Source organism: Thermoascus crustaceus, assembly GCF_041956765.1.
Source record: "Thermoascus crustaceus strain CBS 181.67 unplaced genomic scaffold VTN00scaffold_11, whole genome shotgun sequence".
In the NCBI taxonomy this organism is placed as follows: Eukaryota; Fungi; Ascomycota; class Eurotiomycetes; order Eurotiales; family Thermoascaceae; genus Thermoascus; species Thermoascus crustaceus.
The window spans coordinates 734992-759723 of record NW_027192537.1 but is presented as its reverse complement, the minus strand read 5'-3'; the positions used below and the strand labels follow the sequence as shown (position 1 = coordinate 759723).

The 24732-nt window shown below is 50.2% G+C and overlaps 10 protein-coding genes and 2 non-coding genes across 12 annotated transcripts; 8 read left to right on the top strand and 4 right to left on the bottom strand.

Moving 5' to 3' along the window:
* Positions 1-333: 333 nt before the first annotated feature.
* VTN00DRAFT_2981 (uncharacterized protein) lies at positions 334-1353 on the bottom strand (the record flags this gene model as incomplete). The annotated part of the gene is made up of 1 exon (XM_069429247.1): positions 334-1353. The coding sequence occupies one exon, from the start codon at positions 1351-1353 to the stop codon at positions 334-336; it is 1020 nt and encodes a 339-aa protein (XP_069283393.1).
* A 220-nt stretch (positions 1354-1573) lies between these two features.
* VTN00DRAFT_2980 (uncharacterized protein) lies at positions 1574-2243 on the top strand (the record flags this gene model as incomplete). Its single annotated transcript, XM_069429246.1, has 3 exons — positions 1574-1688; positions 1801-1936; positions 2048-2243. 3 exons carry the CDS (start codon positions 1574-1576, stop codon positions 2241-2243), a joined length of 447 nt encoding a protein of 148 aa, XP_069283392.1.
* Positions 2244-2884: 641 nt separating this feature from the next.
* VTN00DRAFT_2979 (uncharacterized protein) lies at positions 2885-3124 on the bottom strand (the record flags this gene model as incomplete). The annotated part of the gene is made up of 1 exon (XM_069429244.1): positions 2885-3124. One exon carries the CDS (start codon positions 3122-3124, stop codon positions 2885-2887), a length of 240 nt encoding a protein of 79 aa, XP_069283391.1.
* A 968-nt stretch (positions 3125-4092) lies between these two features.
* On the bottom strand, positions 4093-4164 carry VTN00DRAFT_t204. The gene has a single exon. It is a non-coding gene; the product is annotated as a tRNA-Arg (tRNA).
* Positions 4165-4381: 217 nt separating this feature from the next.
* VTN00DRAFT_t206 lies at positions 4382-4453 on the top strand. The gene has a single exon. It is a non-coding gene; the product is annotated as a tRNA-Arg (tRNA).
* Positions 4454-7275: 2822 nt separating this feature from the next.
* Positions 7276-7892, top strand: VTN00DRAFT_2978 (uncharacterized protein; the record flags this gene model as incomplete). The annotated part of the gene is made up of 2 exons (XM_069429243.1): positions 7276-7457; positions 7508-7892. The coding sequence occupies 2 exons, from the start codon at positions 7276-7278 to the stop codon at positions 7890-7892; spliced, it is 567 nt and encodes a 188-aa protein (XP_069283390.1).
* Positions 7893-8169: 277 nt separating this feature from the next.
* On the bottom strand, positions 8170-8433 carry VTN00DRAFT_2977 (uncharacterized protein; the record flags this gene model as incomplete). The annotated part of the gene is made up of 2 exons (XM_069429242.1): positions 8170-8193; positions 8254-8433. 2 exons carry the CDS (start codon positions 8431-8433, stop codon positions 8170-8172), a joined length of 204 nt encoding a protein of 67 aa, XP_069283389.1.
* Positions 8434-8896: 463 nt separating this feature from the next.
* On the top strand, positions 8897-10394 carry VTN00DRAFT_2976 (uncharacterized protein; the record flags this gene model as incomplete). Its single annotated transcript, XM_069429241.1, has 3 exons — positions 8897-9011; positions 9071-9951; positions 10011-10394. 3 exons carry the CDS (start codon positions 8897-8899, stop codon positions 10392-10394), a joined length of 1380 nt encoding a protein of 459 aa, XP_069283388.1.
* Positions 10395-12198: 1804 nt separating this feature from the next.
* VTN00DRAFT_2975 (uncharacterized protein) lies at positions 12199-13883 on the top strand (the record flags this gene model as incomplete). Its single annotated transcript, XM_069429240.1, has 5 exons — positions 12199-12499; positions 12559-12928; positions 12993-13366; positions 13423-13765; positions 13823-13883. The coding sequence occupies 5 exons, from the start codon at positions 12199-12201 to the stop codon at positions 13881-13883; spliced, it is 1449 nt and encodes a 482-aa protein (XP_069283387.1).
* A 2603-nt stretch (positions 13884-16486) lies between these two features.
* On the top strand, positions 16487-18555 carry VTN00DRAFT_2974 (uncharacterized protein; the record flags this gene model as incomplete). The annotated part of the gene is made up of 8 exons (XM_069429239.1): positions 16487-16667; positions 16731-16842; positions 16903-17029; positions 17079-17236; positions 17287-17466; positions 17516-17610; positions 17674-18045; positions 18125-18555. The coding sequence occupies 8 exons, from the start codon at positions 16487-16489 to the stop codon at positions 18553-18555; spliced, it is 1656 nt and encodes a 551-aa protein (XP_069283386.1).
* Positions 18556-19553: 998 nt separating this feature from the next.
* On the top strand, positions 19554-21281 carry VTN00DRAFT_2973 (uncharacterized protein; the record flags this gene model as incomplete). Its single annotated transcript, XM_069429238.1, has 11 exons — positions 19554-19693; positions 19800-19885; positions 19952-20000; positions 20083-20167; positions 20230-20251; positions 20310-20390; positions 20453-20552; positions 20605-20655; positions 20713-20776; positions 20836-21025; positions 21097-21281. The coding sequence occupies 11 exons, from the start codon at positions 19554-19556 to the stop codon at positions 21279-21281; spliced, it is 1053 nt and encodes a 350-aa protein (XP_069283385.1).
* Positions 21282-22542: 1261 nt separating this feature from the next.
* VTN00DRAFT_2972 (uncharacterized protein) lies at positions 22543-24341 on the top strand (the record flags this gene model as incomplete). The annotated part of the gene is made up of 9 exons (XM_069429237.1): positions 22543-22726; positions 22981-23029; positions 23087-23211; positions 23269-23287; positions 23338-23427; positions 23491-23584; positions 23640-23696; positions 23744-23980; positions 24039-24341. The coding sequence occupies 9 exons, from the start codon at positions 22543-22545 to the stop codon at positions 24339-24341; spliced, it is 1158 nt and encodes a 385-aa protein (XP_069283384.1).
* Between the last annotated feature and the right edge of the window lie 391 nt (positions 24342-24732).

The window sequence follows — 24732 nt, the reverse complement described above, 5'->3', positions numbered from 1 at the left end:
GCACTCTTCCTTCAATCTTCCCATGTGCTCATAGAAAGACAGTTCGTAAATGAACGAAGCCCGTATGTATTCCTCGCTAGTATAAACTTCGAGATGGTACTGTCAATATTATTCACATTTTTCCCTCCCATAGATGCGAATACAAAACATTGACCGTCATCTTGATTCTGTAATCATTTGAGCCTATCTTTCAGGGCCCAGACGTTTAGATCTTCTAGAAGAAGCCATTATAATGTACATGTGTGCGTAGTTGAAATAAACATGAAAACGCATATAGCACGCCCTGCGCCATTCGAGCTAGATTCCAATTTTCCAAAGACAGAATGTTCATGCCTACTCGTCCATCTGCCATTGGTATTCCAACGCCCCGAGCCTCTCTTTCCGATTTCTCGCCGCGAACCATTCCTTCTCGAATCCATTGCTCCGATCCACCCCATCCCAGCGATGTCCGGGGCGAATGCCATAGCGATTTGGCGCATACGAGCCCTTGTAGATGGGCCGTCCCGTTGCTGAAACGCCCTCCTTCTTGGTGGTCAAGAACTGCGCCGCAGGGTCATTCCATCTCTGCCGCGCCTTCAGCTCTTCATTCAGCTCCTCGTCCTCCACCGTCCTAGACAGCGGCATCGCCCGTGCCTCACGCAGCTCCTGTTTGCGTTGCTCCCGCTCCCGTTTCTGTACATCTCCCAGCAGTGCCTCCTTCGCAGCTTCTTCCTTGGCTTTCTGTTCCTCCGCTGCCCGACGTGCCTCCGCCCGCTTCATGGCCACGTTGATGATACGTCCCGATGCATCACGGTATATCGTCTCCTGTCCTGCTGCTTCCTTCGCCGCGGCTGCAGCAGCTGCCGCTTCGGCCTTCTTCCGCCGTTCCTGTGCCGCTACCATCGCCGCCGTCTGTTCTGCGGTCTGGAGACCAGCCCGCGCACCGGACTCCATTCGTGGACCGCCATAGTCATCATCCTCCACACCCGCAATCGTAGGCGCATCTTCGGCCTCGTTGGCGTTCTGTCGTGATTCCTTCTCCGCCGCGGCGGAGGCGAGGATGGCGTCCGCCTCGGCTTGCTCGCTGCTCGTCTGCGTCGAACCTGCCGCCGGCCCGCCGACGACCCTCCAGTTCGATTTCTTCGCCCGACGGAATTCTGCTGTCGGGTTAGATGACGCGATTATAGGACCGTCTTCGTCTTCGTTTCCGATGTTCTTGGCCGAGGAGCGAAGGTCTGGCGGATCGTCGTCGGCGATGATGAGGCCGCCCGCGTCTGCATTTTTGGTCTTCTTGCGTTTCTTTTTCGGCCGCTCAGCTGGGGTGTCTGCGGTTAGGTAGTTCTTGGCGAGGTAGTCTGCTAGGGACGAGGACATGTTGTATTGGTGGTGAGGTTGGAGCTCCAAGCTCGAGGCCGAAGCTCTGATAATAATGGCGCCGGTGATAGTCGATTGATATCCGGAAAAATGTTGTTGCGTGGCCTCCTTGTTACCGCATACTCGAACCCTAGATCTTTAGACCTGTACATCTAACTACCAGGTCAATACATTTGATAAGCTGAGAGGTTACTGTGGCCACGTCTGTGGGCCCTGAACCATGCCGCGCACCGATGAGGTGGAGTGGTGGTTCAACGCCGTGTATGAGGCCGTCCAAGAGATCCCACACGGCAAAGTCACTTCATACGGCCACATCGCGCGCTTGCTGGGGCAGCGTATGTTGTTCCATCTTTCCGTGGACTAAATTGCTATACTAGAAAAATGATAATTGGGGTTTAAATTAGAAATGACTGTTCGATCTTTGCTGACTGTCAACCTGACCTCCAGCACAACGACCACGCCAGGTCGGCATCTGTCTCAAGCACCTCCCTGACAACGCTCCAGGGACATCGCATTACTTTCATTCAGATAATGTTCCCTGGCAACGGGTGATCAATTCGAAGGGCATGATTCTCATCGGTGGGTAGGCAGTCTCTCTTTCAACTCCATTCGTTTGTTACATATTTCCGTTATATATATATATATTTTGACCTCGTCATTCATGCTTAGATGTATATATGCTAATAGTACAAAGTGGCCCCGGTGGCGCGGCCCGTCAGGCTGCTGCACTGCGTAGCGAAGGCGTCCATATTGAGACAGACAGCATGGGCGAGATGTATGTCGATTTCAGGCAGTACGGATGGTTTCCTAAAAGGTTACCCAGCGAAGAGGGTTCGAGTAGTGACGAGGCAGAAGACGGCGCTGCTGATGCTGAAGTTAATGAAGGATAATAGGTTGGATAAGCATAACTGATACAACCTGCTTTGGAGACGGTCCTTGAGAATGTATGGAAGTAATGAAGGCTCGAATCATAGAACGCCAGAGACATGAATCATGAAAACTGCGGATAACAATATTGTTGATCTTCAATATGTACATTGCCCGTCACATGTGTTTAATGTGTTTAAGCCTCGTGTTCCCTCTTGGTTAAAGGCGAGGCTGCACCGCCTATAGCTCTGCTTCCCAACACTAATTTTATCGCAACCACCTGGAATGCAATGGCAACAAAAACTAGGACCGAGGCTGCTACTGAGGACAACGGGTATATCCCAGCAGGTGTAGAGATTTCCTCAAGGCATCACAATCCCTGACTTCCTATATTATGTAGTCCACTTCCAGGACGTCTTCTATTTCGTCCAGTAGAGCAAACCCCCCAGTGGAATAGAAAAGATCCCTAGGGAGTACATATTCCACCCGTTTTTAATGCCCAGCTCGATCTCACTCGCCCAGTCCCTAAAACGAGCTGGCCAACGTGAGCACAGGTCTTCTAAATCTAACCCACCGAACCAACTATCCCAATCACCACACTTCAAGGAAGTAGTGTATCTCTTGAGTGAAGAGGTCGCATCATGAGAAGCCACGTTAATCTGAATCACACGACATAATTCCGTGGGGCAGAGACATGGGAGCATATCGAAGTCAACACTTTGCGGGCGCCTGTTGCAACTTCTGAAGCCAAGCTATCCACTTTATATATTGGATTATCCTTGGCGAGTTCCCCGGTGCGTTTCCGGATGTCTTCGAGGTTCTTTTCCTCCCTAGACACATAGGCAAAAACCCACTTCCGCGGGGGCTGATACTGATGCTGATGCGGCTTCAGTCCCGAAGGCATTGTAAATCCAAACTTGATAGTAAAATTGAATTTTTCAGTTTCCGTCGCTCGGCACCTAGGTAGGTATTTACAGATCCATGTCACGGCTTTTGTGGGATGTACTCTGTAGCCGCCCACTGCAGGACAAGGCTGACCAGCACGTGTTCTACACCAGACACTAAGCGCCAGGCTGTGTCTCACAACCACTTTTTATCCGTTGTCCATGCAATATCCTATTGCTATCTATGGGAGTCATTTTCAAGCCGGCGGTTTTACTTGGAGGATACATCTCATCATACAACCACCTATTTCCCAAGGTACTTACTGGAATAGTCGGGTAGCGCCATAGTACATACAATGCTATCACAATAGGTATCTGTTACGGCACAGCCTAGAGATCACTAATAAGGCTGACGAAGGGAGGTCTAGTCACATGACCATGCTGGATCATCTACGATCCATCCTCACGATCCAGCTCTACGATCCACCTCCATGATCCATAGTCATGATCCACCGGATAGGTATTTCCGGGCAGAACTCAGCATGTATATAAGACACTCCTTAACCATGGGGATTAGGACCCTGTGGTCAACTCAAATAGCAATCCTGGTAGTAACATTGCTAGTAACAGTCTATTTATCTATCTCTTTCCCTTGCTTTCTGTCTTCAAGATAAACCCAACGAGCCTCCGCCTAAGAAGTCTTAGGTCCGCTGTTACAGTATCAAATCATCATCTCCCATTTATCAGCATCATCTGAATGTCACCAACATAGGCGCCTAATGCATCATACCCAGGACATACACACCTCAGGCCAAACCCCCCATCTCGCAACACCCAATGGACCCACTACCATCCGGAAAGAACAAAAAAAACTTTCTCTTTTGGTCTGCTAGGTATAAAAGTAGAATGACCATCGATATCATGATCTGAAGTTGAAAAAGAAAAAGATTTCCGGCCCGCACTACAGCACCGAAAAATGGAAGAGTATCGACCGACGCAGGATTCGAACCTGCGATCTCCCGCACCGGAAACGGATGCCTTACCACTAGGCCAGCCGGCCGAACTTATCCCTATGCGCCGTTTCGATCTATTTTATCTCCTTCATTAAAGCTGCCCCGGTCCCAGATTTCAATGAGCAGAGACCCATGGCCGCAATCCCTCCCCCCCTGCCCCCCCCGGATTATTTCCCAGGATCAATTAATCGTACAGCGGATTCTCCCCACTCAGACGGATTTTATTTTCTCGATTTTTCCTCTTCCACAACAAACATCATGTTCGGCCGGCTGGCCTAGTGGTAAGGCATCCGTTTCCGGTGCGGGAGATCGCAGGTTCGAATCCTGCGTCGGTCGAAGCATCATAACATCCTCAGTTCTGCCCCTGCGGGCCGGGATAACGCTTTTTTGTTGTTTTGTTTTTTAATTCTGGAAGATTTTTGCCTATGACGGTTCTGGAGAGCGTGCCTCTTCACTTTGTTTTGCTCCGTATCGCCTGTCTCTAGAGTGACCGAGATCACAGGGTGAATCTCATGCAGGCATCCATCCATCCAACGGTTGCCTCCCTTGTTCCTTGGTGTCAAATTATCCAACATACAGAGCACCTCCCAGCTAGGGAGGTAAACTTCATGGGAAAGTGATACATCCATATATGTACAGTATAAAGGTGTAGTCGTAAGACTGTACCTGCTGACAAGCCTGCTAATGATGTCATGCTACCTAATGTATTTATCTGAAGAGGAGTATCCCCGGGGATGTACACAGTACTCTATTTTATGGGCAACGAAAAGGGTGATTGATGTGATGTGATATCTGAACTAGCCTGCGATCTGACGTGGTCTTATCATATTCTGTGAGAAAGTTTTTATGTGTCACCGGATAGTTTCTGCTAGGGGTGAGTTCTAGACAGTGCAAGTTTGCAGGACCTTGAAACCTCAGGCTGCCTATCACTTTGCCTAGCTAGGGCTGTGCAGACAAGGTGTCCAGTTAGGCAGGTCCTGTCCTCGACGGGCGAGACAGCACAGGTAAAGGGTTCGGTCACCAGATGCGATGAAGGCATCGGAGAGAAGGGATCGATATCAATATGTGTATTAACATGCGGGGTGCAGCACTAGACGGACCCTGGCACAGTGCGAAAAGGACAACTATGATCTCCGCGGAAGTGGAGTAAAGTAGTACCTCAACACTGCAGGAGATAACAACCACCACAACTGCTCTGGAGACAGGAGATCTGTTCCATGAACTATATCTTGTCTTGCAATTCTGTACTGTAGTAGTAAATTGGTTTTGTAGAGCTCTGGTTCGTCCAGTCTCAATAAGTATGTGAGCTGGTATCCAGGCAGCGTGTCTCAGATGAATAGCATCAACATACTACGAATCAATACGAAAGCATTATTTTTTAGGATCTCTACCGACGAGTGACGAAACCGTGAGCATTCACATTGCCGGCCTTGTTTACTTGGCTCAGACTGTACATGAGGACGCCCAATAAGGCCAGCTGTAGCTCGCAAGGCAGAATGCGCTCCGCAAGTAGCGCTACTCGTTGCTTATGCTTCTCTTCTGATTGGCAGCTCTATAGCTGCGAGAGCTGCGAAGCTAGGCGGCAGAAACCCTAGTGGGCGAAACATGCATCAATCGAGGACAATCAGCAGCGGAGCTTCCATATTGGGAGATGCGCAGGTGACGCAGAAGGTTTCGGGAAGGTCAGGAGACGAAAGACTAGTAGCTGAGAAGAACAGTAAGCCAAGTACACAGTATGTACTCCGTAAACAATGCATGAGGGGTCGAAGCGCGATAAGCATGGCCACGAGTCTAAGTTGGGCCTATCTCCGGACCTGCAGGTGAGCTGCGGGAATCACCGCAAATGATAGCCGGTATGGAGGAGCCATGACATCGGCCGTGGGGGGCCATCTCGAGAAGATCTGGGAGATGCGCCATCAGTGCCTGGATGTGCTCATTAGAGATTTGCCTGCTCTTCTTTATGCGTCATCCGGCTGTGCGGATGCTGCGGATGAGAGGGCGAGACCAACACCGTAATGTGGTACGGTACGCGTGCCTGAACCTGTGACGACAGCGGCGGGTTGGAAGCTCGGGAGGAGATGAGCTCGCTCCCCTTGGAGGCAGTGATCGATGGATAACGCATCTATAGTTGGAGAAGAGACCAGAAATAGAACCTGGAATGAACATGCTATGTGCTATGCAGTTGGATTCGCAGGATCCTGCCGATGAGTCGTGCTCTGTCGGTCAGTGCTATTTGAGTCAGCGTCGACTCATATGGCTGCGGACCATCTGTCCAGTCATGGCAAGACTCGAGCACGAGCAGCACATGGTAGCCTCACGAGGAGTCAGGAGCAGTCAGAACTCTCGGAGCTATGAACCACTGCTGGTGTTTGCTGACCTGGATGTTGTGATCGTGGTGGCGCCTGGACCTTGGGGTCTTGTCTCGGTCTCGCAGGTGACTCGGCTGAGGACGAGCGGAGAATGACAGAGATGGAGGATAGGAGAGCACGCCGTAGGGAGATAAGCTGCCAGTGGAAGACGAGAGGCCCCATAACCGCCGTTGAGCCGCGGATCATAGATGGGGTTTGGCTGAGACCCCATTACGCAGCAGTAACAGGACTGCTGTCCTGAAGTTGAGCTGCTCTTCCCATCTGGCTCCTGTATTCCTCGTGCACCCCGGGCCTTCTGTCTATGTCTTCCATGCGGAGTACTCATATCCCTCATCAGGCTCTATCCTCTCCTCATCCCCCAGTTCTCCAGACAAGATACTGTGGACACTACGATAGCCATCCTCCTGGGTCCTTGCTCTGGCCATAGATCATCTTGTACTAAACTGTTTAGCCTTCACGACCCACTCCTCCCGTATCCTTCCGTCGGCTTCGTTCCTGCTTCTTTCTATTATCAGGAGTTCTAACTCGTTCCGGTGGAGCTTCCCCCATCGCTCCCAAGGTTGTCTACACGTATATCACCGGCGCATTCACCCAGTGACTCAGACCAAACCCCTGTCATCCCGCATAGCATCCTTAATTCAATCTCTATTCTCCTCTTGTCTTCCTACCTTCACTTGTATCACTTTAGTTCATCCAGAGCTGCGGCTCCATCTACGTGTCTACCTCCAGCTTAGCCTTGTGGCGCCCCATCCCGAGAGCTCTCACATACGTAACTCGCGCACCTTCACCATGTCTTCGGAGTCCTTCCTTGCTGGTGACCTGCGTCGTGCTGGCACAGAAGCAAAGCGTGACCATGATCACAAGGCCAAGTGGGCATATGGAGGCCGTATTGCTCTTCCTCAGAAGTATCATGTGGAGATGGGAATGAAGCTTCCTCTGACCCGACCCATCCCTGAACACCAACTCGCGAAGTAAGTCCCTATCTCCTTCTCAAGGTTGAATGAGAAATTGACCAGCGCAGGCGGACCAATTCAGTGAGGTACTCGAATCAGTTCACCCTCGACAAGTTCGCCCACAATTCCAAAGTAGCCTTGCGCTATGATATCAACAACGAACTTCTCGAACACGGAACCTCCGACTCATCTGCGGATGAGGATACCAGGGAACCCACAGCCGCAGAGAACTCAGACGAGAATCTGGAGGATGACCAACTCTTCTCATACGAGGCCTCCGGCCACAATATCCTTGCCGCTGCGGTCGCGAAGGCTGAGGAGAAATTCGAGGCGGCGGTGACAGAGAAGTTGGTCAAGGAGTATGAGTTCGTGTCCATGGAGAATGAGTCAGGCAACGGCTACGTCGCCGATGATGACGATGACTTCGAGCTGGTGGACCACGTCACCCTATGAGCATCGTTACCCGTCATCCTATCTCTTTTTTCTGCGTCCGTCCCTTGTATACCCAGCATGATACCACTATAGCGCCGCATGGGTCTGTTTGCAATTCGCATCACTGCGTCGGGTTCTTCGCGTTACGATTCTGGTTCATCCACTTGGCTTTTTGGTTAGAAGGTTGGTTGTTTGATGGTTTGATGACACCATGAGGAGAGCGGCGCTTCTGCGAGGACTCGAGACTGTACCACTAGGATTGGGTAGGACGGGTTAGATCCGTGATTCGCGTGCCTGGTTAGTTCCGATGACGATACGTCTGCTGTCGTTTGTAATAGATAATATTAGCTTCCGCTAGATGAGGAGTAACAAGCTTGTGAACCTCATAATGATTCCTCATAAGTTCCAGATACCGGTTGAAGCTGACGCGGTTGAGGTGAGGATGCGTCTGGCTGCTACTGCGTAGAATGGAGTATGCAGTCTTAGCGTGATGATTTGCGTCGTCCCTGAAGTCCGGGTCATACGTCAAAGCCTGAGAACAGCCATCTTTGCCTTCTTTCATATCCACCGTGCATTGCTATCCTGGTCGTCATAGTATATGCTATTCAGTTTTCAATAATCGTGTCTGGCTGGTACTCATTTAGTAGGAAAAAGGTCACGTCCGTATTAGAAGTTTTTGCCAGTCCTCGTACAGTGTACCGTGCTCAAGCCGCTCTTAGCCCAACATGGGTATTATTGTTTCCGAGGATGCAATGCGTCCGGACAGTCCCAGAGGACACGGCAAAACGGAAAAAATTCGAATAAAATGAAGCGACTAAAATGCACTGGCTTGTAGAAAAGATACCGACGAGAGACTCGTAGAGAAGTGGAGGCTTAAGCCGTAGGGCTGGTGACAGGCGACCAGGGTAGAGTCTGGATCGGCCCGTTGGCGGCTACATTGTTTACGCCCAAACAAAATCCATCGCAGCTCCCGCCCACTCCAGCGATCCGCCAGACTCTCAACTCTCAGCCCAACCACCGCAACCATGGACAAAAGAACGACAGAGAGTCCAATGGACTTTGAGTGGCAGACCAGGGCCCCAGGGGACGTGACCTCGCCCTTCTACCAGCTCAGCGTGCAGCACGAGAACCAGAAGAAGCGTGAGTGAGCTCCATGACCTACCTGACCAGGTCGAGATCTCCCGACTGACAGCCAGCAGGACCTCACAGCCTCTTTGACTCTCCAACGAAGAAAGATACTCCGGCCCTTCGCGAACCGAACTCACAACCCTTCCTCTTCTCCCAGGTCCCCTCGCAGCCTCCGCCTGCGACCCCGAAGGCCATCTTCGGCAAGCCGTCTTTCACCACCCCGCGGAAATTCGACTTCGACTTCTCATCTGGTGCAGAAACATCTCCGGATAACGCAGACAACGAGGATACGCCAGACCAGCTTTCCAAGTCGGAGAAGCGAAACTCCCTGTTTGGAATGTACGGACGATTCGCGCCTAGTCCAGGCCGAGGAGAGATCCCGAAAATCAGCAACTTCTCGAACGCGCTAGCACGACGGGTGCAGAAGAGACGGCGGCGGGATAGAGATTTAGATAGACGATTGCGGAGGGAGGAGAGCGAGGATGAAAGCGACACACCCACCGGCAATGAGCAGAAGAAGGCGAAGGGGCAGCAACAGCAGCCGCCGCCGTCGCGGCTCTCCTCGTTTGCTGACTTTTTTGCTCTTCTTGAAGCACACCCCAACGTTCCCAGTATCCTGTCGTGGTGGGCTCAGCTGGTTGTCAATCTGTCTCTTTTCTCGCTCGCAGTGTACGTGGTCTTCGGGTTCGTGTCGGCAATCCGAGCGGAGTTTGAACAGGCTGCTGAGGAGGTATCGGACGGCATCTTGGCGGAGATGGCGGTTTGCGCGAAGAACTACGTCGACAACAAGTGTGCTGGTAATGACAGACTGCCTGCTCTGGAGACCGTGTGTGATAATTGGGAGCGTTGCATGAACCGCGACCCAGCCAAGGTCGGACGGGCGAAGGTGTCAGCACATACGATGGCCATCATCATCAACAGCTTCATCGATCCCATCAGCTGGAAGGCGATAGTATGCCGCCCCATTACCCTCTATCTTCGCACTTGAATACTCAACTAATTTTCTTACAGCTCTGCTTCTTGGCGACCATTTCTACCGTTACCGTTGTCAGCAACTGGTCCTTCCGCTCCTTCAGAAACCGGCTTAACCAGCACGATTATGTGCACCCGCACCCCAATCTCCCTCAGCAACATCCTGGTCAACCTCATCAACCGGCACACCAACAACTGCAGTTCCCAAGCACTCCTGGGTTCGGATACCTCGCCCAGCAGGGGCAAACTCAGGTCCAACCACAGGGCAGCCCAATGCGCAAAGTGAGCTCAGAGGAGCAGTGTGACCAGCCGTTGTTGCTCGAGGACTCGCGACCGATGGACTTCGTGACGCAGAGGAGTCGTGAGCGGGAGAACCACCTGCGGACACCGAGTCCTTCCAAGCGGAATCGTAAGCTGCTTTAACAAACAGCTCGATAGAGTGCTTATTTTCTTTTTCAGCTTTAACGTTGCTAGCAATCTGGAGGAGTTCTAACGAGGAAGGGCGACATGGATTCAACTAATTTCGAGGCTGCAATTCTGGCGTTTGATACACACCATGACCCTTGGCGTTTCTTTTCGCTTCTAGCTAGCCCCTGGCGTGTGTTATTTACCTATCTCTTTTTTTCAGGGTCCTTAAGTCTTCTTGGTGTTGCGATGGATTGCATGAAAACGTTTGGTAGCGAATACTAGGTCTGGTTTTGTTTTCTGGTTCATTGACGACTTGCCTCATTTCTACTTTGTATGATAGGCATATATTTAATCGGTATATACACCGTGAAGATCGAGAGATATCTATCTGCCACTCTTGAGCCTTTCAGAGGCCACACTTGTGAACGCTGATGCCGCTTTCATTTTCCCAGATATGCAAGAAAGGGAAGGTTATTTCTCACTGTCCGCTCGGACAGCACCCAGCAGTGGACAGTCAGCCGGCCGCCTCCAGGGATTCTGGCCAGTTATGGTCGCAATATTGAGTACCCGCCGTATTGCTTTAGTCTCACAGGTTATGTCGAATGAAGATGAAGTTTTTGAAGGTCTTTTGGTTATTTGATTGATAGTTTGTCCTGTACTTGGTATCACTCCTGTAGCTTTACTTTATGAATGTCCCTCCAAGGATGCTGTGCATGTAAAACATATATATGGATGTTTCCGCTCCTGAGTGCTGTATCTGGATGTTGGACTATTGGACCTCGTATGTTTCTATAGAAATACGGATGTGGTAGACTTAATATAGGAGCACTGTATGAATATCCCTTATCCTGCTTCATCTCATGAGCTGCAGGGAAAGAAAAAAATATGAAGAGGTTTTGCCAGATGAGGCAAGCGGAGGATCTGTGCCGATCCGCCGACCTGCTGAGTCTTGGCATCGGCTCTCTCCGCGGGGCGTTATGACGTGACGCAACCGCGCATCGCTCGACGATGACGACGGCGATCCTGGGGATGGACCCTGGAGCTGTCCATACATTGGCAAGCTTTGGACGGGCAATCGTGGCCTCGGCCTTGGTCATGATGGCAGAGACGTCCCAGAAAAGGGCCTTCTGTTTCACCTTTCCAACAGCACCTTATACTGGAGGCAAAGAACTGACGTAAGGTGCCTCGTTCTGTGTAGGGACATCAACTAACCAAGGAAACTGTAGATGACACAGATCCCACTCAAGAGAAGAGAGTACCAGCGCCAGATGCTGTACAGACGAGGAACCGACCCTCCAATTCGCTGGACCAACAGAGCCCGTCTCCTCGGCACGTTGATCGCCTCAAAACGTGTGCGACAGCTGGTTGGAATGGACTTCCATTCAAACGGGCCTTTATGCCGCTCACCCTGTCAGGATATTCTACTGACGCTCTCGGATTCCGCCATCTGCGTCGTTGCGCAAGGGCGGAGGCGGGCCCTTTTCATGGATGGTCTTGGCCCTCCCCCGCCTCGTGCCTGGCAAAATGTGTTCACTGACGTAGAGCTAACGGAATCCCTGGAGAGGGTATATAACAAAGAGCCCTTTTATGGTCCATTTTTCCATGTAGATTGATTTTTAATCTTGAAATTTTTGCTGCTATGGACGGCAAAGAGACTGCGGTTCCCTGTCTACTATCCATCCCTGTGTAACTAATCTAATCATTACTTGCCCTCTTCCTTTCCAGCTGTGCCGTCCAAACCGCCCGAACCTTGCATTGATCATATTATATTATATCATATATACCGTTTCGTAGCTCCCTCCAATATCAATCAATCAATATGCCTGCCAGTAAACAAGCCCCCACCAAGCGAGAGATCATCCTCGTCTCGAACCGCCTGCCGCTCTCCGTCAAGCGTGCCCCGGACGGATCGTACCAGTCCAGTCTCTCGAGTGGCGGTCTCGTCACCGCAGTCTCGGGCCTCACCAAGTCAACGAGCTTCCGCTGGTTCGGGTGGCCTGGGATCGAGGTCAAGGATCCCGCGGAGAGGGAGGAGGTCAAGAGGAGTCTGGCAGCGCACGATGCGGTCCCTATCTTCCTTGAGAGCGAGCTTGCGCATGAGCATTATAATGGGTTTTCTAGTAAGTCATATAACTCCAGATCAACCAGAAGACATAATTATCTGACCGAGTTGACCTAGATTCGATCCTCTGGCCGACCCTACACTACCAATCCGGCGTGATCTTCAAAGACGCGCCCTGGACCGCCTACAAAAAGGTCAACGAGTTGATCGCCGACCAGGTCTCCGACGCCGCCAACGACGGGGACCTCGTCTGGGTGCACGACTACCACCTGATGCTGCTGCCGAAACTGCTCCGCGAGCGGCTGGCGCAGAAGGGCAAGGCCTGCGCCATCGGCTTCTCGCTGCACACGCCTTTTCCCGCGTCGGATTTCTGGCGCACCTTGCCCGTCGGGAAGGAGATCCTGGAGGCGATGCTGTCGAGCGATATCATCGGGTTCCATACTGATGAGTATAAGCATAATTTTACGGAGAGTTGTGCGACTGTTCTGTAAGTTATCGATCTACTCTTCACGCTTTCTCATGTGACTTGATATCTCTAACCATCAACACAGCGGCGCGGAGACCAAAATCCCCGGCAAGATCCAGTACAAAGACCGTCTAGTCACGGTGGATAAATTCGTGGTCGGGATCGACCCGCAGAAGTTCACGGATACGCTTCAGAAGGAAGAGGTCCAGAACCGCATCAGGGAGCTCGACGAGCGGTACAAGGATCAGAAAGTCATCATCGGTGTCGACCGACTCGACTACATCAAGGGTCTTACCCAGAAACTAAAAGGGTTCGATGCCTTTCTAGACGAGCATCCGCACTGGCGGGGGAAGGCCGTGCTCATACAGGTCGCCGTCCCGAGTCGCGAGGAGGTGAAGGAGTATCAGGATCTGGAATCGGAGATCAGCACCATCGTCGGGAAGATTAATGGGAAATACGGTACGAAGATATTCTCCCATCCTTCTAGTCCATTGGCAGCCAGCTGACGACAGCAGCAACCCCCGATTATACCCCCCTGATATACATGCACCGCTCCGTCCCCTTCACCGAGCTCACGGCCCTGTACTCCATCTCCGACGTGTGCCTCCTCGCGTCGACCCGCGACGGGATGAACCTCGTCGCGTTCGAGTACGTCGCCTGCCAGGCGAAGCGGCACGGCGTGCTCGTCATCTCCCAGTTCGCCGGGGCGGCGGTGTTCATGGGCAAGGGGAGCATCACGTTCCATCCGGCCAATCCGAACGAGATATCGGAGGCGATCCACAAGGCGGTCACGATGAACGATGAGGAGAGGAAGGAGAATTATGAGAGGTTGAGGGAGTTTATATATAATAATACGAGGTTAGTATATCCTTCTTCCCGTGTTATCAGTGATCGTTTACTGACCTGTGTATCCAGTGCTAAATGGGGAGAGACCTTTATCGAGCAGCTTTCGGCGCGAGCGGGTGGTGCCGCATAGAGTCGAGCGTGATTTCTTCTGGTTATTCTTTTTTGTTACATAGCATTTTAGCGAATTGGAGCGTTAATAGTGTTCTTACCGCGCCTTTTCTGTTCTTGTGCTGTTCTCTTTCTGGCCCCTGTATCTGGGGCACGCGCCCAGCTGCCGAATTTCCGTCGTAATATTTCCGTCGTATATCAATAAGTAATAACGGATCCATATATCTAACAAACCATACTGCTCAGCTCAAAAAGAAGAGGATATCCAGTTCCTAACCTTCTTGCCTTCTGATACAACATCCCTCCCCGCTCCGCTCCGCCCAACGCGTCTCACCCGGGAGTATCCACAACGCAACCACCAACCCCGGAGTCCTCCCAACACAATACCCCCAGATCACAACACTGATCTTCAACCTTCCATCACATGAAATAACCGTGATATCGAACAAAGAAATAGCAGATGTAACCAATCACCTGCTCAAATCAAGACGCTAATTCTAGCGAGGCAGCTCGCGAGGTCCACACGTTTTTCTCGCCCATATTCATCTTCAGGGCTTTCTTTTTTTTTTTTTTTTTTTACTTTTCTCCTACCAACCTCGTTGGTTCTGCTGTGGCTTTGTTCTAGGGACTGGTCTTTTGATATTCATGTCTGCTTGCCTGCGTGCCCTGCTTGCGCGTGTCTTTGTCTAAATATCTATCCTCCTTTCATCATTTATCAATCCCTCGAACGATCATCTGATTGACCTAGTCTGGGTAAACAACACACCCCCTTCCTCTCCCCCCTTCTCCATGGTCTCTTTTCTCCAAGGGCTCAAGCCATCGACCCATCCTCTACCTACCCACCTAATCTACACAGACAGAAAAGACTACAGGACATGATGAGACGAATACGTTTAGAGTGACTCGTTAGGATACTCTCTCCGGCTCCGCCCTCTGTGTTGCCTGGTCTGGGGCGCCGGATCGAGTAAGGCTAACCGAACATGACATGATCGCCTGTGGAAAAATCTGAGGTTGTGTTCTAGTCTTTTCTCTTTTTCTCTGTTCTCTCGACTTATCGCCTTTGTGTGGAAGGTATTTCAACAGATTCGGATGATCTTTTCGGGCGCAGCGTATAGCAGTACTTGGCGTACCGTCTGGGGTCCCCATCCTTTCTTTCTTCCTTTCTTTTCTTGGTTCAGTTTGTTTTTCTTTTCCTGTCTGGTCTGGAAGCTCCCAACTCAGTGCTTGATAAACTGCTTACTGCCATGAGCTTTTCTTATCAGAGTACCCAGACTTTTTGTCTCTTTTCTATATACACCTCCCGCGGAACTTTTTTTTTTCACTGGTTAAGTACCTTATTGTCGGGCATGTGGCTGTGTTGTGTCTTTGTTCATACAATACAGAATCTTCTTTTGTCCTTTCTCTTTGCAGACCACTAAATGATGACCTGATATGAGCGGAATTTTATCAGATTCTCCGTGCCTGCACTGAGAAATGTTGAGAATTCTAGCAATCTGAGGTCTGTGGAAGAATGTTGTTTTTCTGTCCTGCACTTTTTTCACCTTCTGCACTGATTATACGTTTCTGTTGATCTTTAGGCAAGCTCCCCTTCCCTACCTTCTACTCTTTGTATATTCTTACCTCTTGCTCTGTTACTAGAATGTACATTGTAAAGTTGTGTTGTGTTCCTCCTCTAACAATTGAGACGCAGGCTGAGACTGAGATAAGATGTCACTTAGCTACCTTCTAGATGATTGCGTAGCTAGCGTACTTACTGTATAAGCCTTGCATAAGAGACCAATAAAGTGTAGTATAGTATGCATGTAGCTTTACCACCTAGCATCGACACAAATATACCCAGGTGGTTACTCTACCACAAGACTGAATAGTTTATATGAAAAAGCTGGCAATTACCTAATTCAATGCACACTCTGTAGTGCTTAGGTATCTCAAAAAGAAAGATTGAATCAGGACATGCATGTTTTATCTAAGAAGGTAGATGAAGATCGCGCTAATCTTGTATGACCCTTAGAGCGGGCCGATCCCTCGTGTTCAACCAGCACGCCATTCATGTGGCGGATTGCGAGAAGCGGCCAGCGTTTCGGTAGCCACGCTTTGAAGATGCTACTTATCGGCCGTCACACGCAAAAAGTGACAGCCGAATATCAGCGGTATCCCGTACCTGGCAGCATGTAGACAGAAGATACGGATACGGCCCCAATGTTGTATTATCACAAATCTCGACGAGCCGTGTCTGCTTCTCGGCCCCCGCACTACTACCCCCGCGACAAACAAGCTAACCGTTAGATCTTGCCCAGATTAGATCTCTGCGGCGGGGGCAGGGAGATATCACGACATCTGCAGCAAATAATAACACACGCGACAGCATGCCCGTCTCGCCGCCGCCCATGCGACCCTTGCAGGTGGCTGCCGTGGTACCTAACAGGCCGCGGCTGACGAGACGAAAATTTCTCGATGCTATCATACCTTTTTCTTTCGTGTGCGTCTTTAACCACTTTCTCAATTCTTGATTCTGATATGGCTCTTCTCCGTCTTCTGCTTTCTGGAGCGGTTTATCTTCTTTATCCTCATCCTCATCGCTAGACAGCCTTCCGCTCTCGCTGTCTGCTAATCAGAGCAGCGGCCATGGCGACCAAGACCGGAAAAGATGGAGTCTCCTTTGACGCGCACGTCGCAGACGATGCTAAAAACCAGGAGAATGGCATCGCTGGAGTCGCTACCGACGCGGGGAACTCGAACAATCCTTATGCGGCCCCGCTGCATCGAAAGCTGCGGTCGAGACATCTGCAGATGATCGCAATTGGCGGTTCGTATCCTTGCCCTTGTGTATCTCAAATACGGATATTGTGATCCGACTCTATTGTCACAGGTATCATCGGACCCGGTCTGCTCGTTGGCTCTGGCAATGCGCTTCATCTCGGAGGTCCGGCGGGTGTGCTGATCAGCTTTACATTGGTTGGGATTATCGTCTTCTTCGTCATGTATGCTACACAGACCCTGCAATTTTACATTCCTGCGAGAACTTACGCTGAGATTTATAGGCAATCCCTCGGAGAGATGGCCACCCTCATACCCGTGACCGGATCGTTTACGGACTACGCTGCGCGGTTCGTGGACGATTCATTAGCGTTTGCGCTGGGATGGGCTTACTGGTATCTCTGGGTCACGGTGAGCTGGATTTTATGCTTTAGTTGGATTGCGCTCACTGCAGACATAGGTCCTGGCCAACGAGTACAACGCCATCTCACTCGTCATGGGTTATTGGACCGATGTTGTCCCTCAATGGGCCTGGATCCTGATCTACTGGGTCGTCTTTCTGGCACTCTCCAACCTGGGAATTCTAGCGTACGGAGAGGTGGAGTTTTGGCTGGCATTGTAGGTCATCCACACATATTACATCTTGGATATCGGCTAAACTTCGCTAGGATCAAGGTGCTCTCACTCTGTGTGTTCTTCATCCTGGCGATCTGCATCAGCGCAGGAGGGATAGGGCCACGCACGATTGGATTCAAGTACTGGCATCATCCTGGGGCCTTTGCCGATTCTATCAATGGCGTCGCGAGGACTTTTGTCATTGCTGGTACGCTCTATGCGGGAACTGAGATGTACGTATTAGAACATTCACTATGATTGCCTGTAATTCTGACTTCTTAGGGTCGGAATCACGTCCGGAGAGACAGCCAACCCCCAAAGATCAGTCCCCAAGGCCATCCGCCAGGTATTCTGGCGTATTCTCATCTTCTACGTCGGTAAGTCATAACAACCATGTTTGTTAATATCATCAGAATATATCAGGAACCTGACAACAACAGGAATGATGTTCCTAATCGGCATCACAATCCCCTACACTGACGACCGCCTCCTCGGCAAAGGCTCCAAGACCGCCAGCTCCCCGTTAACAATCGCCCTCTCCGACGCCGGCATCCTTCCCGCCGCGCACCTCATCAACGGCCTGATCGTCCTCTCCGTCATCTCCGCGGGCAACAGCTCGCTGTACGTCTCCTCGCGGACGATCCTCTTCATGGCGCGCAACGGCAAAGCGCCGCGCTTTCTCGGCCGCACGAACAGGGCCGGTGTGCCGTGGGCGGCGCTCCTGTTCTCGAACCTGTTCGCGTGTATCGCGTTTCTGTCGATCTCGTCGAATGCGGGGGAGCTTTACGAGGCTTTGATCACTTTGTCTGGGGGTAAGATGACAATACTCCAAACGAACCCAAGTAGTTTTTCCACCACCAGGTCTGATCTCACTGACACTGTTCGACCTAGTGGCAACATTCATCGTCTGGGCCACCATCTGCATCACGCACATCCGCTTCCGCGCCGCCCTCGCTGCGCAGGGCCAAGACCCCTCTCACCTCCCCTACAAGGCCTCTTTCTACCCATGGGGCACCTACGCCGCGCTTGCGGCGAACATCTTCCTGATTTTCTTCCAGGGCTACACGGCCTTCCTGACACCCTTCAGCGCGAAGGATTTCGTGGTGAATTACATCCTCCTCCCGGTGTTCGCGGCGTTTATGGTTGTGTACAAGTTCTGGAAGGGAACAAGGTGGGTGAGGGTGGAGGAGATGGATATTTGGACGGGGAGGAGGGAGTACGTTGAGTCTGATGTAGATGCCGATGCAGGGATGGAGCATGGGGAGGGGTTCGGGAGAAGGAAGAAGTGGTGGAAGAGGTTGAGGAGTGTGGTTGTCGGATAGGTAGTCTGTTGTCAGGAATTTAGCATCTGATACCCCTAATATGAGTATAAGTATAGATTTGGCTAATTCTAAGTTGCTACATACTTCGTACGTTGCTTGGTACTACGCAGCCGTGTCTACATGCTTACCTACCTGGCTACCTAGTCTTGACTACGGACACCTAAAAATGGAAATTGAGATGTCCTTCCCAATACCTATTCTAGAGCAACCATCTGATGATGAAGATCTAATAAACAAGAAATGTTCTTCCTTCTACTTGGTTCCGTAAGGTGACAATAATAATAATGACCGTATGGGCCATTCTCTTCTGACCTTCTTCTCTTTCGACATGGCGGGATGATCGTGATGCATACCCGTCCTCGCAGATATATATACCTTCCCGATACGATAAGGGTACCGGTTCTCTTTCTCTCAGCTCGGTCAGAAGCCGAGTAGGTATGTAGATAGATAGCGGGGCCAGCACCGAATTTTATTTTTTTGTTATTCGGAATGGGGCACTCCGGGGTTTGGTTGGTTTACTCTCATTTGGTGAGATGCCAAGGCCATCTGCTGCTTGCTCCATATATTACTATTATTTATGGATTTGTTTATCAAAGACATTGATAAGAACCTTACAGTTCCAGAGGTGGATATTTATATTAAGTACCCTGTATCCATGCTATCTATCTTTTTGCAGACCCGGACTTCGGTCCGCCCGCAGGAACAAGCTCAACAAATCCCACCGGAAATACTCCACTAGGTAGGTTGCGACGGTAGCTATACCAGCTACCACTCGGTATGCAAGACCTCTCCCCCACTTTATCGATCCGCGAGCCCCACATCCTTGGTTGCCCAAGCCCGAAGCCCCCTTTTGGGGGCCAAGCTAGGGAACGAAAGTGGGATATAGCCGTTGTACCTAGAAAAGGTGAAGACGTGTTCACTTGCTCCTCTCCACAGACAAGTCTTTCAATCAGATAGCTGAGTAAATTTCACCTGCGAATTTGTTTCTTTTGCCTACCATGACGATCCCCAAGGCCCAGACGGTGGCTTGCGTCGACAACCCCCGGCCCGACGCCACATTGGAGATCCGGCGGGATGCCCCAGTTCCCCAGCCCGGTGCAGGGGAGATCCTGATTAAGATGGAGTATACGGGATTTTGGTAAGGTTCATATTCCACCAAGGTCCTTGACTTCGTCCGATGTCCTGGGCCGCTAGTCAACTAGATTGGGTGTAGTAAGGTACTAACGATGTAGATTTTATTGCAGCCACTCGGACGTCCACAACATCAAGGGTGATTTGCCCGTAAGCACGAATATCCCGGGCCATGAAGGTGTGGGGAGAGTTATCCAGGGTACGAATGGAACTGATATCTCCGTTTCTTTCTCCTTTCTGGATCGGAACTGATAAGAATCTGTAGTTGGTCCTGGGACATCGAGTGATTACATCGGGAAGCGTGTTGGAATCAAGTAGGTTTCTTTCCAGATTTGATACATAGACCTGGTTGCATAGGATACGTTGATCGATTAAGACTTGGATTTGTGCATGAAGATGGTTGTACAGTGCATGCAACACATGCCCTATTTGCAAGACCGGCCGGTACACAAATTGTCCGAATCAGAGGAACTGTGGCAGGGTCAGTAGATTATTTCCTTTTCTTGCTGTTCCAAATTAGGGTAGCGTCTAACAGCAGAACAGCACGTCCCGGGCACTTTCCAGCGTACGATATCGGTCTCAAACTTTGCGGCAGTAAACCAGACCCGACTAACTGTGTACAGAGTACGTAGTCTCTCCCGCGGAGTGGGCATCGCCCATCCCGGAGACTCTTAAGCCAGAGGCAGTTGCTCCGCTGCTTTGCGGTATGTTCTCCTGCTGCTGGGCTTCGAAACTATACATTCAATGGCTGATGCCCTTTCCCCAGCCGGTCTCACCATGTATGGCGCTCTGAAGAAGCTCGACAAGTTCTGCCAAAAGGGCAATTGGATCGTGCTCATGGGCGCTGGTGGCGGTCTGGGACATCTGTGAGTTTGACGCAGTAGCCATTCGAGACGCCCAGGGCTGACTCAGGCGTAGGGGAATTCAAATTGGAAAGGAAATGGGCTACAATATCATTGCCATCGACAGGTATATTTGATGTTGCCTCAGTTCCACGACTTAGAGACAGTGTCTAATGGCAGCCAGCGAACCCAAGAGAGACATCTGCATGAAATCGGGAGCAGCAGCGTTCATTGATTTCAGAGAAGACGTATGTATCCTAATCCAATGTACGGAAAGAGGATAACAGACATACTAACAACACCGCAGGCAGAAAAGCGTGTCAAAGAGCTCACAGGCGACGGATTCGGAGCGCATGCTGTGGTCGTTGTCGTCGGCGTTGAACGCGCGTATGATCAGGGCGTCACGCTCATACGGCCGACGGGTACCGTTGTCTGCGTCGGTCTGCCACGAATTGACTACCATATTCCCATTTCGCCTCTGTTTTGCGTGGATAGAGGTGCGTAAATCACGTTCATCAGGCCACCTATCATCTATCCTGACAAAGAGGCCGTGCTGACTGCTGTACAGGCTACCAAATTGTCGGCAGCGCCGTCGGTACGGAGGACGAGCTGCAAGCCCTCCTCAAGCTGGCCGAGGCGGGTAAGGTCTCGACTCATTATGAGGTATTTGACTTCGACAAAGTCAACGATGTCATGGAGAAGCTTGTCAAGTATGAAATTAACGGAAAGGCGGTGCTGCGGCTCCCGGAGTAGATTTGAGGGTTCGAGCCGGAGACGTTTTATGATGATGGTGAGGCGGATAGGACTGAGTGTACATATCCACATTTGTGAATATGTATAGCGATATAATTGAACATAGTGTAGAAGGTATATGCTTAGGGAGGTAGGTAGGGGTGTGGTAGGTGACATAGTCGGATCTCTGTTGCTCATGTCTGTCAGTCTGGATTCGATGAATTAGCCACGAGGTACATATCTTTTTCTCCTGATTCATTTGGACATACTGTAAGTGTTGACACTGCGCTCATTTGTACTTCGATAAAGATGAAATCCATTTCAAGTACTCTTGTTTGGACCCGATTGGAGAGAGCTGAATGATGCACTCGTTAAGGGTCATCAACATAAAGCCATTCGTTGAGGTCTATATTAGCCACTCCCTCACATCTTAGCCAATGATGTCAAGCTGGCTATAGGGAACTTCCGAGCACCGAATGATCAGTTATGGGTTAGGTTAACGAGAAGTGTGAGATTATTAGATAGACTGGAGGGGATGGGCGGAGAAGGATGAGCTCAGGGAGTTTTCGCTAAATTGGGAAGGAACATGTCCTTAACACCCTTTGTTATTGGATTGAGCAAGAACGCGGTTTGACCTGTTCGCAGATTTGGCTTCAGTGTGGATATAAGCCTTATATAAGCTTCCAGGTAAGAATACTGATATTCCACATCAGATACTATAACTATTCATCGATATTAGAGCGAGGCACAACTTTGCACTGGCTATTCAATTCAATTTAAAACAAGCCCATAGGCGGACACGAAGAGCGCATGCCACCATCCAAAGGCACGAGTTATGCAGCTGATGCTTAGCATGGAGTCCGGAACAAATCTAAGAATTTAGGCTGAAGAAGATGCTGAAAATCCGGTGGCCCTGCGCGAACTTTTAGCCCAAAGACAACATGGAACTTCCTGTGACCGACTTCTCTCATCTTGTGTCTGTTTACCCCACACTTTGCTAGTACCGGATCACCGGCAGCACAAGAATTGCGGGGAACGGATAGAGGAAAAAGGAAAATCCCAGGAAATAATTCGTCGAACGCGTATGTGCATACATTAGCCATCGCGAGAATATCACATTCAGCTGCGCGGACCTTTGGCCGGCATTATTGCTGTTTGGTTCGTTTCTCCGCACAGCGTGCGCGCAGAGTACTATAATAGCTGTTCGAGGAACGTCAAGCTGTTCGGCCATGTTCTGCAATATTGAATGTAGGATCGTGTTCTGGAATCTTTCCTGTCAAAAATGCGGCCAATTGCAGTCTTTCTATTGTTATTATCGTGTATATCCCTCCACGCTTCGGCGGTGATTCTGGAAAACGCTCAGCTTCGGAAGGATCCGTATCCAGGCCAAGCAGAAGTTGTCACGGTCGCTGGGGATAACATTTGGAAGACCTACCCCTCAGATGCTCCTGAGATATCGTACAAAGGTAGATGGGATAGTAAACATATCTCTTGTATGTTAAATACTATACTTACTCCGCTGGGTTTATGAACTGGATATTCTATTAACTTTTGCTTCTACCAGGGTGGTCGTGAGTTCAATTTTCAAAGAAAAGGCTCGATGGGTCCTAAATTCTAAAGTGCTCCTGGAATTAAGTTCGCGTTCACAGGAGAGAAGGTCTGGCCGAAACGCGAAAAATAATTCTACTGAGTGAGAGGACTGACTCGGATATATAGCTAGCTTTGAAGTTCGGAAAGTACACCGATAAGGGAGTTCTGGTTGCGTATAGGTAGGCCTCATATCGCGACTAGTTGAAGTTCCCAGATTGCTCAAGAGAGATATCCAGAATAAGCGGCTTCGATTGGCAATTCTCAAACGTGACGGCAGATTCAACGTACCAGTTTGTAGGGGCGTGGACAACAGAGCTCAATCTGACCAAAGCAGATGAGAAGAAAACGTTTGAGCTTCGAGGTCTGTTCTCCACGTTAATTTAATTCCCCATGAGAAGATATGCTGACGAGTGCGTAGTGACGAACTGGGCTTATGGATAAGTTGTCCATTTCGAGTTTTCGAGTTTCCTCGTTGACACATGTGTACAGTTCAATTAGCAGGCGTGTCCGTAGACTCGCACGCACAGCTTTACGAAGTGCCAGAATTTCCAAAGACAGTTGAAATCATTGGAGACTCGTAAGAGGATCCTTATGCTCTCTTATTTATGTCTTCCTGGTAGTTCTCACATTCCCTTGTCAGATTGAGTGCCGGTCAATACTCAACCTATGAGGGGCTTTCATCCTGGGCGTATGATTTTGCAGCCGGTCTTGGGAATGCCGAGTATTATATCACTGTAGGGAACCAATCTAGTGCTCTTATTTATTACAGGAATGGCTGACATGGAATAGGCTTACCCTGGTATCTGTTTGGCTGACAAACTGTGTTGGGGAAACTCTCGTGGACAGGTAGAGCACAACCCTTTTCAGTTAGAGATATACTAATACCTATCCAGGCATATCAATGGTACTACACCTCAGACACCTCTGCACGTGCGAAGAAAATTTATGGGGCAAAGCCAGAGAGATGGGACTTTGCCGCACATCGACCTGCCGATCTGGTAGTCATCAACATTGGAACCAATGATAACTACCCTGGCAATAACGTCACAGGCACGGAGTTCTTCAACAGCTACATCGATCTGATTGATGGGATACATAGAATCTGGCCTCGGGCGCAGATAATTATCATGGTACGAGAAGACAACAGGTCCAGGGTACATCTCATTTGCTAATACAGGGAATGTCCAGTCCCTCTGGGGCGGCTTCCAAGCCGTTGGAGACACATACACCCAAATCCCTCTCTTCGCCAACGAAGTCAAGCGCGTATACGAGCACTACTCCAGGCGGAATTTCGTCCACTACTTCGACACTACGGGCATCCTGCAGCACAACGACATCGGGCCGGAGGGGCACCCAACGGATTTCGGCCACGTCAAGGTCGCGAGCCATCTGCTGCGGTACGTGAATATCAAGTTTGGATGGGAGCTGGCGGCTACGGGACCTGAGGTGCAGCATGACACGCTGTATTGGAATACAGAGGCAGATTATTAATTCGGTTAGGAAGCCGCCAGGAAAGTGTGAGGGTATGGTCACTAATTGCCCAGGGCAGAACTTTTATACACCATCAAATGCTGACTTTGTTTACCCTGACTGAGGATTGTATTGGGAGAAGATTCGGGAATCGAAAGGTCAGAAGTCCAGTTTTCGCTCTTTATAGAGTACGCCTTTCAACGGATATCGGTCGGCTTGAATGAAAAGCAGCTGTTATTATCCATAGTAACTAGTCATGTGACAAAAGCAGTATTGGCGACATCATTATAGTTAAAAATCTATAACCGTAGCGAAACACTTAGTTTAGCCCTGGAGTATCAGAGGAGACATTGCACATTGAACAAGTATTGTGGTGAACTCTTATGAAAGGAAGGGCCATAAATTTATAATG